This window comes from Oncorhynchus clarkii, chromosome 2 (genome assembly GCF_045791955.1).
Source record: "Oncorhynchus clarkii lewisi isolate Uvic-CL-2024 chromosome 2, UVic_Ocla_1.0, whole genome shotgun sequence".
Classification (NCBI taxonomy): domain Eukaryota; kingdom Metazoa; phylum Chordata; class Actinopteri; order Salmoniformes; family Salmonidae; genus Oncorhynchus; species Oncorhynchus clarkii.
In genome coordinates, this window is record NC_092148.1 from 70111644 (window position 1) to 70131743 (window position 20100).

General features: G+C 41.1%; 3 protein-coding genes across 8 annotated transcripts in view; 1 reads left to right on the top strand and 2 right to left on the bottom strand.

The window, feature by feature from the left end:
• The window catches only part of LOC139373057 (SH3 and multiple ankyrin repeat domains protein 3-like), a 380732-nt gene extending 377827 nt beyond the window's left edge, over positions 1-2905 (top strand). The window contains exon 26 of the mRNA XM_071113096.1: positions 2215-2905. Coding sequence (XP_070969197.1) covers positions 2215-2779 — 565 coding nt within the window. The 3' untranslated portion in view covers positions 2780-2905. The remainder of the gene's footprint in view (positions 1-2214) is intronic.
• Positions 2906-8851: 5946 nt separating this feature from the next.
• LOC139373031 (rab-like protein 2A) lies at positions 8852-15231 on the bottom strand. 6 transcript variants are annotated; one of them, XM_071113077.1, is made up of 9 exons: positions 15107-15231; positions 14590-14701; positions 14391-14420; positions 13996-14075; positions 13739-13818; positions 13528-13639; positions 13354-13451; positions 13154-13237; positions 8852-12347 (listed from the first exon to the last, which is right to left on the bottom strand). In XM_071113077.1, the coding sequence occupies exons 2-9, from the start codon at positions 14694-14696 to the stop codon at positions 12339-12341; spliced, it is 600 nt and encodes a 199-aa protein (XP_070969178.1). In that variant the 5' UTR covers positions 14697-14701; positions 15107-15231; the 3' UTR covers positions 8852-12338. The 6 variants fall into 6 exon arrangements, with proteins under 6 accessions (XP_070969178.1, XP_070969169.1, XP_070969185.1 ...); XM_071113058.1 differs by lacking the exon at positions 15107-15231 and adding an exon at positions 12910-12951 and having other exon boundaries at positions 12182-12347; positions 14590-14900; XM_071113051.1 differs by lacking the exon at positions 8852-12347 and adding an exon at positions 12583-12951 and having other exon boundaries at positions 15107-15183.
• A 205-nt stretch (positions 15232-15436) lies between these two features.
• On the bottom strand, positions 15437-19298 carry LOC139382320 (ciliary microtubule associated protein 1B). Its single transcript, XM_071126243.1, has 7 exons — positions 19233-19298; positions 18418-18536; positions 18070-18273; positions 16960-17061; positions 16645-16766; positions 16350-16490; positions 15437-16206 (listed from the first exon to the last, which is right to left on the bottom strand). Exons 2-7 carry the CDS (start codon positions 18527-18529, stop codon positions 16114-16116), a joined length of 774 nt encoding a protein of 257 aa, XP_070982344.1. The 5' UTR covers positions 18530-18536; positions 19233-19298; the 3' UTR covers positions 15437-16113.
• Between the last annotated feature and the right edge of the window lie 802 nt (positions 19299-20100).

Sequence of the window (20100 nt, forward strand, 5' to 3'; positions counted from 1 at the left end):
AGAGTACAGAGAGAAAGACTACCGAGGGAATTGCCTTCAGAAAGTATTCACACCTCTTGACTTTTTCCACATTTTGTTGTGTTACAGCCTGGATTTAAAATGGATTACAATTTAGATTTTTGTTACTGGCCTACACACAATACCCCATAATGTCAAAGTGCAATTATGTTTTTCAATTATTTTACAAATTAATTAAAAATGAAAAGCTGAAATGTCTAAATATGCCTAAATCATTTCAGGAGTAAGAATTTGCTTAACAAGTCACATAATTAATTGCATGCACTCACTCCGTTGGTGATTTTAAAACAGTTACAGAAACTCTGGCTGCGATAGGAGAAAACTGAGGGTGGACCAACAACATTGTAGTTACTCCACAATACTAACCTAATTGACAGAGTGAAAAGAAGGAAGACTGTACAGAATAATAATATTGCAAAACATGCATCCTGTTTGCAACAAGGCACTAAAGTAATAATGCAACAAATGTGTCCTGAATACAACGTGCTATGTTTGGGGCAAATCCAATAGTACCACTCTCTATATTTTCAAGCAAAGTGGTGGCTGCATCATGTTATGGGTATGCTTGTCAAAATCAAATCAAATCACATTTTATTTGTCACATACACATGTTTAGCAGATGTTAATGCGAGTGTAGCGAAATGCTTGTGCTTCTAGTTCCGACAGTGCAGTAATATCTAACAAGTAATCTAACAATTCCCCAACAACTACATACACACAAACCTAAAGGGGTGAATGAGAATATGTACATATAAGTATATGGATGCGCAATGGCCGAGCAGCATAGGCAAGGTGAAATAGATCATAGAAAATACAGTATATACATGTGATATGAGTAATGTAAGATATCTAAACATTATTAAAGTGGTATTATTTAGAGTGGCATTGTATAAAGTGACTAGTGATTCATTTATTAAAGTGTTAAAGTGGCCAGAGATTGGGTCCTAATGTAGGCAGCAGCCTCTCTGAGTTAGTGATTGCTGTTAAGCAGTCTGATGGACTTGAGATATAAGCTGTTTTTCAGTCTCTCGGTCCCAGCTTTGATACATATAATAAGGACTGAGGAATTTTCAGGATAAAAATAAACTAAATGTAACTAAGCACAGGCAAAATCCTAGAGGAAATCCTGTTTCAGTCTGCTTTCCACCAGACACTAGGAGATTAATTCACCTTTCAGCAGGACAATAACCTAAAACACAAGGCCAAATCTACACTAGTTGCTTACCAAGAAGACAGTGGAGTTACAGTTTTGACTTAAATCTACTTGACCATCTATGGCAAGACCTAAAAATGGTTGTCTAGCAATGACCAACAACCAATTTAACAGAGCTTGAAGAATTTTGAAAAGAATAATGGGTAAATGTTGCACAATCCAGGTGTTCAGAGCTCTTAGAGACTTACCTAAAAAGACTCACAGCTGTAATCGCTGCCAAAGGTGCTTCTACAGAGTATTGACTCAGGGGTGTGAATACTTATGTAAATGAGATATTTCTGTATTTCATTTTCAATTAATTTGCAAAAATTCTACAAATATGTTTTCACTTCGTTATTACTGGGTATTGTGTGTAGATGGGTGAGAAAAACAATAATTTAATCCATTTCGAATTCAGGCTGTAACGCAACAAAATGTTGTCAAGGGGTGTGAATACTTTCTGAAGGCACTGTAGAACACATTTTTGCTCTGTCACATGCTTTACCATGTTCCGGTTCCAGAATGTTTCAGTATGTTCAGGTTCCAGAATGTTTTAGTATGTTCAGGTTCCAGAATGTTTCAGTATGTTCCTCTCTCCTGAGCCCAAGGAGAGTGGGCCATTCTGTAGTAGGCCTTTAAGTCATGATCCAACTAAATAGTTGAAGATACTGAAGCTTTTGAACTTTCTGTGAGTTTACGTAGCTTGCTCTCACTAACAGTCACTAACCCTGCAGACCACATTGAGTGGCTTGATGTTCCAAAGGCTCCACAGATCTAATAGCTCTTGTGGCTCTCTTCTACTTGTGTGAAGCTTTATAGATAAAAACACGGTGATGTTGTTCTAATATCTCTTTACCTCTGGCTTTCTTTCTCTACATCCCATTGCGCTTGCTCTCTCTGTACCTTTCTTTCTCTGTATCCCTCTCACCCTCTTCCCCTCCTAACCTCCCTCTCTCTTTCTCTTTCTCTTTCTCTTTCTCTCTCTCCATATTTCTCCCCTCCAGACTTTTCAGCAGTCTAGGAGAGCTCCACACCATTTCCCAGAGAAGCTACGGCACCACCTACACCATCCGACCTGGCAGCCGCTTTCCCGTTACACGCCGCACTCCAAGCCCTGGCTCGGGCTCCCCGGATCGGGGTGACCCCCTCAGTCGACTCCCAGGCTTCGGCCTACCCACCTCACCCACCATGCCGCACCACACCATCCTCAAGTCGTCCAGCCTCAGCCTGCACCATGAGCCCAAAGAGGTACGTTTCGTTATGAGGAGCTCCAGCGCCCGGTCCCGCTCCCCCTCCCCGTCCCCTTGTCACTCCCCCGGGCTGGGCTCGCCCCTCCTGGCCCTCAGGCCCTTCCACCAGAAGCCGCTCCACCTGTGGAACAAGTACGACGTTGGAGACTGGCTGGAGAGCATCAACCTGGGGGAGCACAGGGCCGGCTTTCAGGAGCACGAGATCGAGGGCTCGCACCTCCCGGCACTCACCAAGGACGACTTCGCTGAGCTGGGGGTGACGCGCGTGGGACACCGCATGAACATCGAACGAGCACTTAAACAACTGCTGGAGAGCTGACCCCTGCTATGAGAGAGAGAGGGGGATAGAGAGGGAGAGAAAGAAAGGGAGATGGAGAGAGATAGATGGGGAGAGGGAGATGTGGAGAGAGAGGGAGAGAGGTAGAGAGAGAGGGAGATGGAGATACAGGGGGAGAGAGAGAGAGGAGAGAGAGAGAGAGAAAGAGAGAGAAGGAGATGGAGATGGAGAGTGAGAGAAAGAAAGGGAGATGGAGAGACAGAGGGAGATGGGGAGAGAGAGAGAGAGAGAGAGAGAGGGTGATGGAGAGAGAGACAGAAACAGAGAGAAAACAAGAGAGAGCTTTTAAACTAGCTCCATTTTTAGGTGCAGCTAGTTTTCATTTTTAGGTGAATTTGTTTTCATTTGGATGTTTCTGAAAGTGTACATTTTTGTATTAATACTCTGCTCTCAGCACTGCACTGAATGAGTAGGTGTTCTATATATATTTTTCCCTAACCCTACCACCCCTCCCCAAATTGGAGTAAACTAATGAAATATATTTTCCTTCTTTATTAAATTCCCCTAAGCCTACCACCCCTGCCCTAATTGGAGTAAACTAATGGATAACAATACTTAGACTTCTACTTCAAATAAATTCTTTGCAGGAGCGAATCTTGCATGAGCTCCTATTAGAACATTTATTTGTAACAGCTTCTGTTGTTGCTCCTCTAGTCACACCTTTAACCTCTCCGACAGACCATTCCTTCTTTGTACATCTCCTTCTCTTCCTCCCTCCACCCCTTCCCTCTATCTCTTTGCCTGCTGTTTTTTTGGCCTCTGAAGGATTCCCCATTTGCATGAAGAAGGAGGAGGATGAATCTCTAACCATAAGGAAAGTTCAGAGATCCGCTCAGCGACAGCGAACACAGGAGTATAGACACAGTACTGATCTAGAACTAACATAATGTTGACATACTGACAGTACTGACATGGGCCTCTCTCCTCTCTGCCTGGCATTGTAATTAAACTAGAAACACTTGAGCCCAGAGACGGAGCTCCGCGTTGGAGACCACATAGGGAAAACTCCTCCATCCTGGGACCTTCTCGAGGACTGACAACGCTATCTATTATATTTGGAGAATGTTTAACCAACACTAGTGGCTTTTTTCATAATCAAAACATTTTGCTTTGGGTTTCCAAAGGGAATATTATAGATAAATATGATATAAATGTATTTAAATAGTTTTGAGGGGGGAAAAAACGACAGAATGTTAAAATGAAGATATGTAATAAACTAAAGAGCATCTGACTCCTACTTCTAGACAAAGGACAGAGAGAAAACTTTAACATTTATTGCACCAATAATTTACTTGTTTTTACCAATTATATAAATATATATATTTGAAAAAAAGTTAATAGATATATACAAATGACATTTTGTCATAAAATATACAACTTTAGTAAAACTATACATGGTATTCTATATACAACCCACTGTTGATGAACTGTCCTTACATGGTCACCCTTTCCTGAACAGAAGCATGAACAGTTGCATCACGTCTTGAAAAGAGGGTTGTGGTTTAATTTCTGTTTGTTTTCTTACGGTCTTCCGTCATACCGAAGGGCAGTGAGGGGTGTGACATCCCAGTTTAACCCCAGTGAGCCTGTGACCTCAACACATACTCAGATATAGAGACATATATATATATACATGAACAGTCACATAGTCAAACAAATAACACCCTTATATTCAGGCACCCAGACATACACAAACACACACCCCCAGACACACACACACACACACAGACACACACACACACACACACACACACACACACACACACACACACACACACACACACACACACACACACACACACACACACACACACACACACACACACACACACACACACACAAACACACACAGTTCTCATCCAAACGAAGACCGGTAGCATCATTACATACATCTGAGACAATGGTTTGGGAGAACGGGATGTCTTAAGAAAGGTGTTTAAAAAAACAAAATCAACAATTGTAATGTGAGTTGCTTCTCTCAACAGTCAGAGACAGTGAGTGTCATTCACACAACAGCACAGTGTTAGATCCATACTCTCTGGGAGAACAACAATGGTGTGTTCAGGAGGAAGAAATGTTCTCAATACTGCAGATAGAACTGTCATGATAGAACTGTCAAGTTAGAACTTGCATGATAGAACTGACATACTAGAACTGTCATGATAGAACTGACATGATAGAACTGACATGAAAGAACTGACATGATAGAACTGTCATGATAGAACTGTCATGATAGAACTGTCATGTTAGAACTGACATGATAGAACTGACATGATAGAACTGTCATGATAGAACTGTCATGATAGAACTGTCATGTTAGAACTGACATGATAGAACTGTCATGATAGAACTGTCATGATAGAACTGTCATGTTAGAACTGTCATGTTAGAACTGACATGATAGAACTGACATGATAGAACTGTCATGATAGAACTGTCATGAGCGTCTTATAAAGAGTTGACATGATTTCCTATTATACAAGTTTATTATTGTTATTTGTAGGTAAAAAAAATATTTTTCACAACAGTGAAGCATGTCTGTTCTCTATAATACATTTATATCTACATTGTTGTATAGAGTCCCCTGAATGTGACCCAGGTGGAACTACAACCACTAAAACCTTTACTAGTCAACAGCAGCACTGAAACCTTTATGCTAAGTGAATATCCTTGTCACGGAGCCACACACCAGTCCAAACTATCTCTGTGAAACTTTATTTTGTCACCGTTTTGAGTAAGCGGATGTTAAATTCAATGTTGTGCAAACGTTGTAGGGATAACACTCACTGTCTCACATCGGACCTCACAGACGATCTCACTTATGACTCTGGTGACATAGGTGTTGTCCCAAATGACATCCTTATCCCTACCGTGCCCTTCTTTTGATCAGAGATTTACATTTTGGGGCACTATATAAGGAAAAGGATATAATTTGGGACACTACCATACCGTCTGACTCCTTGGCTTTTGTGTTGGGTTGATTGTTGGTTTGTGTTTCTATAATGGAGGTGTGGATTTTGTAGCTCTTGGATTATGATGTTTAGAAGATACATTTTTTCTATTCACTCGCCTAACATGAATTTCAGAGTGAACATTAAGAAAAGGAGAAACAGAAAATAGTAGATCCTCTCAAAAGGACTTTCACACTGTAAATCTGAACAAAACACGAATATTTGCTTTTTTATATTAATCACAAGCAATGTATATATATGATAGTTTTCATATACATTTTTGAAAATCAAAAATTATATAGATCTATATATGAATGTTTGGCATATATGCATAGTTAACCACCTAGGAAAAAAAGGTGTGATCTGATTTTTATTATTTTCTATGAACTAGGAGATGATTTGCACAAAACAAGGTGCTAGCATTACAGCCACCTATCATTACAGTGCATGTATGCTGTGAATGGAGGAACACCCTGACTCTCTGTACACAACCCCATCTCTGCTGTGTGTGTGTGTGGTAGTGTGTGTTTGTATGTGTGGTGGGTGTGTATATGTGTGGTGGGTGTGCGTGTAAGTTGTTCAAACCCTCAAAGGTGGTCCACTGTAGCCTTAATTACATCAGAGATTCCTGGCAGTGGCTGTGTCACACACGTGGTGCACACACTGAAATCCAGATGTATAATCATTACAGGACCCTTTGATATCTATTAGAGAGAGAGAGAGAGAGGAGAGAGAAAGAGAGAGAGAGAGAGAGAGATAGAGAGAGAGAGAAAGAGAGAGAGAGAGAGAGAAAGAGAGAGAGAGAGAGAGAAAGAGAGAGAGAATATACTGGGGAGAACTTCAATTTTTATTTATTACATTCTGTCTGTTCCTGTGTAGCCCCTGTCTGTGTGTGTGGGGGGCAGCGTTTGGGCTGTGGCTTTAATGGGAGACAGAGACACAGATAATTACAGTATTACCATCTGCTCTACAACACCTCTCTATGACTCTCTCCATGACCAGAAGCACTGGCCCTCTGCTCCCCGTTTCATCCAGTTATACACTGTCCTCTTTTCCCTTTTCAGACGTTCAGAGTTTTTAAGGGTATGCTATGATGAGGTGATTTTGAAGAGGACTGACAAAAAAAAGAAAAAAAAGAAGGAAAAACGTGCCAAAAAATAAACTTTCAATGGTATATTTTTCTTCTTCCTTAGTACTACCTTAGTCTAGATGTTGTTGAGCTGTTACTCAGTAATATGGTGCCATCTCCTGGGAATCTTGAGAACTACAGACATTCATTTAGCTTCACTGTCTGGACACAACCTTTTTGAAGTGGAACTGCAGACGTTTTTATGTTTTGTAAAGGAATATATATATAACCTGAAAAATGGATTTTATGAGCTTTGCATTATTAACATTTATATTTATATTTTTGAGACAAGGTATCAAAGTATTGTTTGGTTTAACTGTGATGAGTTATACCGCTTGTCTAACTGATGCTGAGAGATGCTGACATGGGTTTACACACAGCACATACATACACACATACTATACACACACGCAGGCATGCACGTGTGCTCATATACACAGTGCAGTTTGGACTCCAGTTGCTTTCCTTGTTAGGAAAGAACCTAGTGATGGAGAACCTAGTTGAACCCCTCAGTGGGTTTACCACAGGTAGCTTATACAGATGCAAACCCATGCTACAGGACACAGAGAGCTGAGGCAGACACATCATTCACACCAATGACTTTCTCTGTACGGTCGACTTCATCTTCTTTTCTAATCAACAAAGCACAATCTACATGGTGAGACGGAGTCGTGGTTCCTTTTTTTTAATCCAGGGGGATCTGGTAGACCCGCCATTGGATCAAATGATATTATCATCATTCAAAGGGGTTTTTCTTTCATTGTTGATTTTCTCCTTGTTTGCACTGTGAAGTTTAACAGGGTGGATCTATTACAGGCCATGTCTGGACCATGCCTGGCCCATCTAAACATCCCCTCCTCTTGATCCCCCAGGCATCCCAGCTCTATATCTTCTTCAAGGCACTGAAATCCGCACAGAACTGTAGCCTGGGTTAAACTAATGATGAACACAATGTCAACCTCAGTAGATTCATGTTATTCAGTAGTTTAGCATTGCTGAATGAATCCTGACAGCATAGGAGGTGAAAATGTGGAAGGTCAGATCGCTAGCTAACTAGAATAATATAGTAGCGTTGACTTTGGTGCTATATATATGTACAGATTTTCGCTAGACAGTGTTACTGTGGCTATTTTAAGATACAGTTCTATGTAATCTCAGATACAGCAAGGGCATACTCAAGTGTCATTTTCCTGTTGAAATGAAAATGGTCTGTAGAGAGGGAGACACCTAGGTTACCTGCTTCTAACTAGCATCTGAGTGTCTACTCCCAAACACACCGTGCTGAAAGGGGTCGGGGGGGGGGGGGCAGCAGTGGGTATAGACTTGGAATAGAAGAGAGGACACACTGGCCATTGAGTAGATTTCTGGAAAAAGAACAATAAAAATAAACACATATTACGGTTAGTCGCACCATTGACAAGAACCCTTTTCACCCAGAGGCATGGTTCTCTTATCATCCATAAGGGAACATATAGAGAAGGGAGGCGGGGTAGTGAGGCTGAGGCAGGTCCAGAGACCTGAGTTCTGTGATGGCTCCACCACAGAGATCTATGTTTGTTATATTATGTAATACATTTATAATTAAAAACATGACTTCTGTGTGTCGGCTCCTCATTGGTCTTGCTACTGAGATCTACTTTGGCCAGAGTTTTAGCTGTGCCAAATGCCATATCAGTTTTGACCCTGGCCCTTTGCAGCCTTGTGGCTCTGCAGTTTCCCAGTAGTCATTACAGAATTCAAAAATGTATTCATTGTTAACATTTGAGCTGTGGTTATTTCTGAAGGTGGTTGAAATTACACTAACAACCTTGGCAAAAACCTTGAGAGTGAAGCACACGGGCAAGAGACAAGTTATCACAGTTCATAGGATACATGAGATATCATACAGATAAACAAAGTTATTTTCCATACCATTCCATTAAATATGCAGTCCGGGATCTTAAGAAATGACAAATCCGTAACATATTGTACAAATTGGATTTTGTAACATTTTTTATTACAGGACATAATATATCATACAAAATGGATGTCGTAGTACACAATTGTGCAACATTTTTGGGGACCCATTTGCCTTGTGATCACTACTTTCAAAACGAATGAATTATGCAAAACCTCTGGAGCATCATTTTAAGAGCTCAATTAAAATCTGTATCTGCATTCATTATAGCTCAATTTAAAGGCAATATTCCTGCATTCCCGGAGACTGCCTTCATTGTAAACGCTGCAAAATGTCAGCTCATTCGGGAACAACCTTTACATTTCAGCTCGGGATACATCAGGGATAAGGATTGAATCCAGCCCGAAGAGGTCTAATACACTTAGATCGAGAACCTCTGAAGTGGTCATTCGTTGTAGTTCTGAGGTATCTTCAGTACTTCTGCAACACTTCCAGTTGACTAAAATGTACACTGAGTATACAAAACATTAAGAACACCTGTTCTTTCTATGACAGACTGACCAGGTGAAAGCTACTGTATGATCCCTTATTGATGTCACTTGCTAAATCCACTTCAATCAGTGTAGATGAAGGGAAGGAGACAGGTTAAAGGATTTTTAAGCCTTGAGACATGGATTGTGTAAGTTTCCCGTGTGAATCAATGGTCCACCACCCAAAGGACATCCAGCCAACTTGACACAACTGTGGGAAGCATTGGAGTCAACATGGGCCAGCATCTCTGTGTAATGCTTTCGACACTTTGTACTGTCCATGCCCCAATGATTTGAGGCTGTTCTGAGAGCAAAAGGGGTGGGAGGTGAGATATACACTCAGTGTATATCTAACCTGTATATTGATAACTATATCAGTAACTGCACTGGAATGAATTATTGGTGACATTGATGCAGTCTTTTTACTGATGCAGCCAGGTCACAAGTGTTGAGTAAAACCACACAGTCGCTAATGCCATCACATGGTTACAAGGTACATTCATTGTTTAAGATACATTAAAGGCATGACCTATAAACGCTCTGGCTTTACACTGTAGCACTTAGAGCAACAATAGCAGCCTTTACATACATGTACTTCACTATCACATTGTACAAATCGCCACACACATGCCACGTATGGTAAAGGCATAAGAGGGCGAAAGCTGATGACAAAGCAGCGGAGTTCACATTCACAGTTTCACTTTGCTATCATAAAATACCAAGAATAGGGATTATAGGTATAGAGCACGTCCCACATTTTACAAGGCATCACATTCTAGAATAACCTCAAACAGCCTGCGTCACACACTTTGGCAGATGTTCACCATGCCTGCCATAACATCTATCCTACAATATGTTTGTTCTCACATCAATAGAATGCCCCAGCTCTCACAGATCACTACTATTATATGGCTCATAGGTTAACATTTTCTGCAGCATCAGCTCCATAAAACCATGTCTCTTTCATGGCAGAAAATAAAACAAAAAATACAAACATGAGGATGTAAGGACAACATATTCACATTATTCTCACATTGTGTACATAACATATCCACAACATCAGTTACAGACTCTGGAGCACAGCCCTCCCATGGTAAAGAGGTACAGTGCCTTGGGAAAGTATTCGGCCCCCTTGAACTTTGCGACCTTTTGCCACATTTCAGGCTTCAAACATAAAGATATAAAACTGTATTTTTTTGTGAAGAATCAACAACAAGTGGGACACAATCATGAAGTGGAACAACATTTATTGGATATTTCAAACTTTTTTAACAAATCAAAAACTGAAAAATTGGGCATGCAAAATTATTCAGCCCCTTTACTTTCAGTGCAGCAAAATCTCTCCAGAAGTTCAGTGAGGATCTCTGAATGATCCAATGTTGACCTAAATGACTAATGATGATAAATACAATCCACCTCTGTGTAATCAAGTCTCCGTATAAATGCACCTGCACTGTGATAGTCTCAGAGGTCCGTTAAAAGCGCAGAGAGCATCATGAAGAACAAGGAACACACCAGGCAGGTCCGAGATACTGTTGTGAAGAAGTTTAAAGCCGGATTTGGATACAAAAAGATTTCCCAAGCTTTAAACATCCCAAGGAGCACTGTGCAAGCGATAATATTGAAATGAAAGGAGTATCAGACCACTGCAAATCTACCAAGACCTGGCCGTCCCTCTAAACTTTCAGCTCATACAAGGAGAAGACTGATCAGAGATGCAGCCAAGAGGCCCATGATCACTCTGGATGAACTGCAGAGATCTACAGCTGAGGTGGGAGACTCTGTCCATAGGACAACAATCAGTCGTATATTGCACAAATCTGGCCTTTATGGAAGAGTGGCAAGAAGAAAGCCATTTCTTAAAGATATCCATAAAAAGTGTCGTTTAAAGTTTGCCACAAGCCACCTGGGAGACACACCAAACATGTGGAAGAAGGTGTTCTGGTCAGATGAAACCAAAATTGAACTTTTTGGCAACAATGCAAAACGTTATGTTTGGCGTAAAAGCAACACAGCTCATCACCCTGAACACACCATACCCACTGTCAAACATGGTGGTGGCAGCATCATGGTTTGGGCCTGCTTTTCTTCAGCAGGGACAGGGAAGATGGTTAAAATTGATGGGAAGATGGATGGAGCCAAATACAGGACCATTCTGGAAAAAAACCTGATGGAGTCTGCAAAAGACCTGAGACTGGGACGGAGATTTGTCTTCCAACAAGACAATGATCCAAAACATAAAGCAAAATCTACAATGGAATAGTTCAAAAATAAACATATCCAGGTGTTAGAATGGCCAAGTCAAAGTCCAGACCTGAATCCAATCGAGAATCTGTGGAAAGAACTGAAAACTGCTGTTCACAAATGCTCTCCATCCAACCTCACTGAGCTCGAGCTGTTTTGCAAGGAGGAATGGGAAAAAATTTCAGTCTCTCGATGTGCAAAACTGATAGAGACATACCCCAAGCGACTTACAGCTGTAATCGCAGCAAAAGGTGGCGCTACAAAGTATTATCTTAAGGGGGCTGAATAATTTTGCACGCCCAATTTTTCAGTTTTTGATTTTTTTTTAAAGTTTGAAATATCCAATAAATGTCATTCCAGTTCATGATTGTGTCCCACTTGTTGTTGATTCTTCACAAAAAAACACAGTTTTATATCTTTATGTTTGAAGCCTGAAATGTGGCAAAAGGTCGCAAAGTTCAAGGGGGCCGAATACTTTCGCAAGGCACTGTATCATGTCAACACAGTTGACATATGCACAGCATCAGTTACAGACTCTGGAGCACAGCCACTCCCATGGTAAAGAGGTATCATGTCAACACAGTTAGGATAACATATCCACAGCATCCATAGCTGCGGTGCAGTCAGAATCAGCTCTCATATACACAATGCCAGTATAATGTAAAAATAATGTGTCCATAATGTGAGGGTAATGTATCCACATCAACATCCAGCCAGACAGACAGACTCAGGGCTGTCTGGTTTAAGTCCCTCAGCCATCTCTAACGATTCCTTCTTCTTCTGCTCCAGCTCAAAAGTTCTACAGGTCAAGGATGAAAAATAAAACATATTAAGATAGACTCAGCGATATGACGTAGATACAGAAAGTAAACAGCATAGTGAGTCAATTTCCCCAACAACTAACAGCGTTGAAGCGCGAGGCTCAACTTCTCTGCTGTTTTGGTCCCGTGGCTACCACGTTGCAAAAGTTTGAAGTAAACCCGTGCGCATGCGCAGATACTGTGTCTGACTGAAAATAAGTCATGCATCTTGCTCATCGCAATATCTGCAGTGCTGCTTGTGGCAAAGTCATTTAGCTGAGTCAGCCTGCTAAATGACCTAAATGTCATCTTATCCAGAGCAACTATCAGTCAAATACATCAAGCGAAGCTGGTTCTGGCACGAATCCAAGTCAGTCACATGATTAGTAAGCTGACAGTATCAGCTGATTTTCTGATCAATCAGACATTGAACACACAGCATGATGGCACTTCTTTCAAATAGACTTCAGCAAACTGCTGCCTTTTGGTTCTGCTCTTCTGTTTATCAAGGGCATGGCAGATACTCTGCTCCCTTACCCCTAGCTTTGTTAGGTTCATTACCTGAGCATTTCCTTGGGTGGGAGCAACCTTGAAGAGCAGAGCCTAAACGCCAGACCAAATGTGTTACCATTCACATTTTCTGTTCAATTAAATGTGAACTCAACCAAATACATTCATTCTAATGACATAACCAGAACAACTGTCAGTGAAATAGCTGCAGTAAATTAAGGAGATGGAAACAGCAAAAGATATGAGTGTATAAGATCAGTGAGCGAATATCCAGAGAGGGAAATAAGTACTGTACCTCCAGCTCCTGCATTACTTCATCCATGAAGTCACTAGAGTTCTGCTTGTAAGACATTGCCATTTTGATTGATTCTTTGAACATCTGGGACACATTTCGAAAGAGAGTAAAACTAAAACTTGGAAAAACCTTTTCTAAGCAAAGGAATACAGTATACAGAGTACTGTGTGTCTCTTCAGGACAATGTTGTCCATCCTCACCTTGACTACATTGGTCCCATCAGCAGCAGATACAAAGTACAAAGGAAGTCCCTGCTTCTTGGCAAAGTTAAAGTTCCTCTGGGTCACCTTCATATCAGCTGCAAACAACGGAGTAAAAATACAAAAAGTACAAAATAAAATATTATTAAAATTAGCCTGTGTGGCTGGACTCACCATCTATCTTATTAGCCACCACCACACAGGGTATCTCAGGCCTGTACTCTCTCAGCCCTGTATACCAGCTGGTCAGGTTCTTATAAGTGATCTTCCTCTGCACATCAAACACCTGACAAAGACAAGTACAGTTAATGAATGATACAAGCTATGACATAAGTATGAGCCTTGAAGTAATGTTGTCGTCTTAGGAGCTAGTGTGAAGTCTTACCATGATACAAGCGTGAGCCTTATGGTAGTATGAGGGATGCATGCTCTGGAACCTCTCCTGTCCGGCCGTATCCCAGAAGTCTTTGGGGCAGACATAAGCACAAACACAGCTGAAGGCAACCAAACAGATAGCAAGTCAACCAAAAATCATAATGTCAAGATTATGGTTCACAGCAATAACAAATCAGTTTACTATAGCCTTAACAACTCTTCAGTCTAAACCAGACATTTTGATAAGAAAACAATTGATAAACATACCTACTAATACAGCCTTGCTGTCGATGGTGGTAGTGTATTTGTAGAGCGTCAGGGCATAGGTTGACAGCTGCTGGGGATGACTGGAGAACAAGTTAAGGAATAGAATAAACAACTTTGTCAAGCCTCTGTACTGTACTAGCTACACATTGCTGGTCAAAAGGCCTGTCGGCACACTGGATGATTAACCTGCTACAAGCCAAATCAGTTACTGCATGAACTATTGAGAAGGAATTGGGTTTTTTTTCAGTTTAATACTATCAATTTTAGGCAACACCTAACATTACTTAGTTAGCTACATCAAGCTAAAAGACTGATGAATTTCTTATGCGATCATGCAACACTCAAAACCCAATTGCACAAATTATAGATGAGAGCGCCAGTGTGAGAAAGGATACTATCCGTCTATCAGAAACCTCTCCATCAACCTGTAAAGCAAAGAGGCAGTTGTTAACATCTTCTCCTGGGTCACAAACAGTAAGCACTACTGCTGATATAAAATGTAGTTACCTTTACTGAGAACGTTCAGCATCTTTGAGATGTGTTTGCAGTGACAAAATGACAAGAAAACGATGGCATGCTCCCCATCTAACTTACTTGGATTTTCCCACTGCACTGTCGCCAAGGCAGATTATCTTGACTTCTTCATCGGCATCATATTTATCTTGGTCCAGTTCAGGAATGCCACTGGCGTCGCCTGCCATTCTACCTTTAGAAAGGGGAGATGAGCTGCGTCTCACAGCAGCTTAGCTAGTTAGAGAACGTAAACAAACGTTAGCTAGCTACAGTAAAGTACGTGGCTAGAAGTTAACTGGCAAAAGGTCTGTGAGTCTGTGATTAACAGCAAGTAACCGCTTAACGTTAGCTAACTAACTAGATATAGCTACACATATTTGCATGCATTCACTTAAAATATGATCCAAACCCATTCGAAGTCATGTCTAAGTTAACTTATTAGCTAGCTGTCGAAACGGGCATGTTTTCAACCCGACGTTGTTTAGCTATCTAGAGTAACGTTAGCCTAGCCAGTGCACAGGCTACTTGTTAGGGTAGCTAACATAACACACAGTCAGGGATATTGCTATGTCCCTGATATAACGCTATATCTAGAAACCTGCTTTAGCGGTCAGTAGTCTAGAAAAATAAGTAGAAAAACGTTATCGTTGGCAAAACGCTAGTTTTCAAAACGATGTAGTTAGCATCTTCATGTTTTTGTAGCAACAGCTTCCTCCGGAGAACTTCTGTTTCTATGCAACGCAGACGCTTAAAAGCCCACTTTTTTTTGTACGAGGCTGTTCCTATTATTGCCTGAAAATGGGTTATATTGGTCTATTTCCAAAGATTGTCCAAAGGTTTATTTTTCCATGACAGAAAAAAGTATATTCGTTGAAAATGTATTTATTTAAAACTAGCGTTATTTATCACCACAATTGTACACGTTTGACATGTTATAACATCAAAGTGAGTGAGCATAGCCAAGTCATTATGGTTTGAGAAGAATCATGTCAGTTCAATGTTATATCAAACCACATCTTTGGTATTGGAACAATAAAATATAATACTAGGTATTTCAGAATAATTTTAATACTGAAAGTGGTCATAAACCTTTGGCATAATATCACACTCTGAATCTCGTGTGGTGCAAATTAAAACAGTATTGGGCCAAAGAAAAGTGTTCCCCAAATCATAGCATTCATGCAGCATACAAGTAACACAAAATATGAAGGGAGGCCACAGGTGAAGTAGTGTTTGTGTAGTACAAGCCTATTCCTTTCCCCCCACATAAGTATTCATAACGTTCAAGCGTGCGTGATAGCCAATGTGTTTTTCTCAGTTATTCAAATCAAATTGATGTGATAAAACATAGCCTTCATATAAAAAATATACTTTTGTTTTTAATCATCAACAAGGATTAGCTTGGTTAGCAGGTTAGCTTGTCTTCCAGCATCATTGTACTCCATGCAGGATAGGCAATACATAAGAACAATAAGGCACAATTAACTACTTTCTTCACTGCAGAGCATTTTGATACTGCTGAATTTATTGCTGGGATAAGGGGGTAGGGATGAGGAAAAGGGATGTTGGGAAGGAATGAGGTAAATGGAGGAATGGGAAGGGTTCCTATTCCGCCAAGTCCACTATAAGCGGAGCGATGAACTCAGAATGACGAATTCCGAAAGAGAAGCTTGGAGGTTTGATCCTGGTGAAGGTCACCTAGGAACGGAAGACGGGCAGTTAGTGCATTACCCATGCAACAGAGGGTAGAAACAAACTTTATATAAGATATTTTACTATTTTAATTATTGTATAAGTACACAGTTATAGAAGTGTGATATGGTTATGATGAGGTGGCTTGCCTGTTCAGGGTGGTGAGCTCCAGGGCCTGGTTTCCTGGTGGTGTCTCCAGGCATGCTGTTGCGTCCTGTCATGCTGTAGTGGGGGGGTTTGTGTTTGTAGGTGCAGGGGTCCACCACTCTGTATGTCCCTGGGCCAGGAGTCTGACATACAGATGGAAACACACAGGGAAGAAGTGTGAGGGAAGAAAACAATGAACGACAGGCCTACCTAACTCAATCTGTCCATCATCGATAAAGTGGGAAGACAGATGAGATGTCAATTTTGAAGAGTCTGTGTTTGACAAGGCAGATCTACCTTCTGCAGGTCCTCGTGGAAGCTGCCGATCTTGCTGCGTCCTCGAAGGGAGAAGTTAGGGGCGGAGGTTTTGTTGACGGTAGCAGGCCCCAACACAGAGGGCAGCATGTAAGCAGCAGGGCCTGAGAAAGAGGACACAAACAATCACATTTCGTAAATACACCAACATTCTATTCCACAATCCTATCATATTTTTAGTGTTCATCGAACATGCTCACTGAATATTTGATTGATCACATTTTAAAATTCTACAGCCAACATTCTATTCCATGTCACTTAAAGCCACAGTGTTGGATTTATTGAAGAGGATGGTACCTGGGGTCTGGTCGTTGCGGAAGCCTTTGCTCCTGGCAGACAGCGAATAGGCAGGGGCAGAGTAATATGCAGACTTCCCTGACCTCTCAGGGGAGTAGCGTCCTGAAACACCAAACAGACAGTTAGAATTAAGTCTTGAGTCTGTATGTGTGTATGTAGTTTCTGAGAGACGGTGTGCGTTTTGAGCATGCTTGTGTGTGTGTGAGTGTGTGTGTGTACTGGCAAGTGTGTGTGTTTATCCAAAGCGACTTGACCATGCGTGCATACATTTTACATACAGGTGGACCTGAGCTAGAGGCTCATGCGTGCATACATTTTACATGCAGGTGGACCTGAGCTAGAGGCTGCCATTTGAGCCAATGTCTAGCCTTGTTTATCTTCACGCTACATTCCTCTATGGAGGTGGTCTGTCCTGATAATGGATATGTTGTTGTCCTTCTGATGTAATACACTCCAAAGGTGATCGTTGTTTAATGATGAAGAAATATAAGGCTTCGGCCTTGGTGGCCCTCAGGGTTGATAAGACATCACACCTTAGTTAAGATAGGATTTTACGTTTGTGGGTTTGGAAATATCTTAAAATAGTTGTGTCTTACATTAGCCTATGGCCTTCTCTGTCTAAGGAAACTGGTAGTTCACTTTTCTTTTAAAGGCTTTAGAACTTGACAGATGTGTAATTTGAAATATCGAGGGTTCCCACTTCTTGAAAAGAAAAGTTGACATTCTATTAAGTTGGATGTAGAAATTATAGAAATGTTGTTATCTGTAAAAGAAACATGTAAATGTACCAGAAAATGTGAAATGACACTGATGTCTGAGGACCAGTTTGTTTTTTGTTACTGAAACATCAATCAATCAAATGTATTTATAAAGCCCTTCTTACATCAGCTGATGTCACGAAGTGCTGTACAGAAACCCAGCCTAAAACCCCAAACAGTAAGCAATGCATGATGATCTTCCAGATGTTAAGGAGGTTTTCGTCATACTTTAGATCCACTGTTAGAGTACCACCACATTCTGTCTGACTGGTATCATTAAGGCACCACTGTGCATCCTGACCTAAAACACATGCAGATGGAGCAAAAAAGAAAGGGTGTGTGTGTTACTGACCAGGTCCGGGGGTTTGGAACAGCTGGGGGTCATTGGGGCGGCTGTAGAGGGAGTATGCAGGGGTCCCGTCACGCCCAATCCTGGTGATGTTGGAGGGAACCAAGTACCCTGGCCCGGGGGAGCAGTCTGAGCTGAATTGGCGATGGCGTGTCCCAAAACTGAACGCCGGTGCTTTCAGCTTCCTGGGGTCATGGTAGTTCAGACCTGAAAAAGAAGAGGCAAAGATGATTGCCCATGTGTCTTTTTATACCCCAAAATAAAAAACAATCAACCAACTAAACAAAAGGTTGATAACAAGTCAACCAATAAATCAATCAGTCAGTCAATCAATCACTAAGTTAGTTGTACCTGTCGCTCCAGGCAGGGCATACTTGGGTCCAGGGCTGCTGTAGAGTGCAGCAATGGGGCCTCTGGGCTTGTGGGGCCTCCAGGAGCCAACCCAAACATCAGTGCCTGACATGATTAGTCTGTGGACAAGGACAGATGGAATTAGAGTCAATTTAAACTTGCTGGATGCTCATACCAATAGTTTCATTAAAAAACTGCCCTTTTAGGATAGTGGAAAGCAGATTGCCTTCATTTGGTTAATTGCCTAACTTTTTAGAGCTGGTGAGTTAGTGCTGGTGTCTGGAGATCGTTTGTCTGTTTGGTTGGTGTTCCAGACTAACTGTGGTGCAATAGTGATGTGCACATCATTTATGTCATAATGGGATATGCTCAGCTGCGCGTTAAAATTTCTTACATTTTTGAGCAAAATCAGTGTGACGACTGTTTAGTTGCTTTACTCAATAAAATAGCCCAGTTTTATCTGTTTTATGTTATTTATATTAATAAATAAATTATACTATTTATGGGTCTCCGCTGCCTCGACGTTAATTTATAGACATAACGATTTCCCCATAATTGAGACCCCTCTCTGAAATAAAATTTGATAACAGCATACTAGTGCTGAAACTATGAACAGATATGAATTCATCATAACGATATAGACCAACCACCATACTGTTGTTAATATAGGACAAGGGCGATAAAACAAAATATCTTCCACACCTTGACCGTGTGACTGCGCGTCTGGCTGTATTCAAATTGCCCGCTTATGCAAATGGCCAGCTGCAAGATAAATATTGATATGAAAAAAAATCCCCCTGATCTAAATGGCCAACCTGTATTGTAGTTCGTTGTCTTCTCGGCACTGGTCTTCTCCGCACTGGGTGCTCCCTAGGACGAAACACTTGGGAGCTCTGATTGTTTGACTTTGGTTGTCCTCGTGCTCACTATGACTACGTTACCATGGATACGCTATTTTGACAGGCAGGTTGGCTTTAAATTCACAATGTGGCAGAAAATAAACCTGTTTACGATTACCAAAATTGAAGGACAACATTTTTTTTCTGTAATGCAATGCAGTCAGAACTTGTTCAGAGATAATTTCGTTTCTTGGTGTGTCTGTGGGGGCGGGGGGTAGATACTCCTCGAAGAAAACCATTTTTTTTGTTTTATTTAACCTTTATTTAACTAGGCAAGTCCGTTAAGAACAACATCGTATGTACAATCACCGCTGGACCAATTGTGCGTTGTTTTATGGGACTCCCAATCACAACAGGTGCCTGAATTCTCCCCTCCTTCGCGTTGTTCATTGCTGCGACTTGCTTGCCAGTTGAGATTTCTGCCCTTCACTCCGTTGTCAGTTTTGCCTACATTTCACTAATCTTAGTAGCAGAAAGCATTTTTGTCTGCAGTTTTCGGTGTGACTATAAACCAATATGCAGAAACAGTTTGTGATATATTGAAAACCTAAACATAAAATGTGCTATATACACACATACATCTGCCACAATAATCATATTACTTGTATTTTTTTAAACAAAGTGAATGTGGCGGTTCTAGCTGAATGTGGGCGAACCTCCCCTTCAGCCCCCGCCCCTGCAAATGCCGCACTGGGCGGCTGCCCATGTCGCCCTTACCTTTATGTTTAATATAACACACATTTATTCAATTCGGTTGCCTATCCTGACGTGAAGTTTGTTCTAT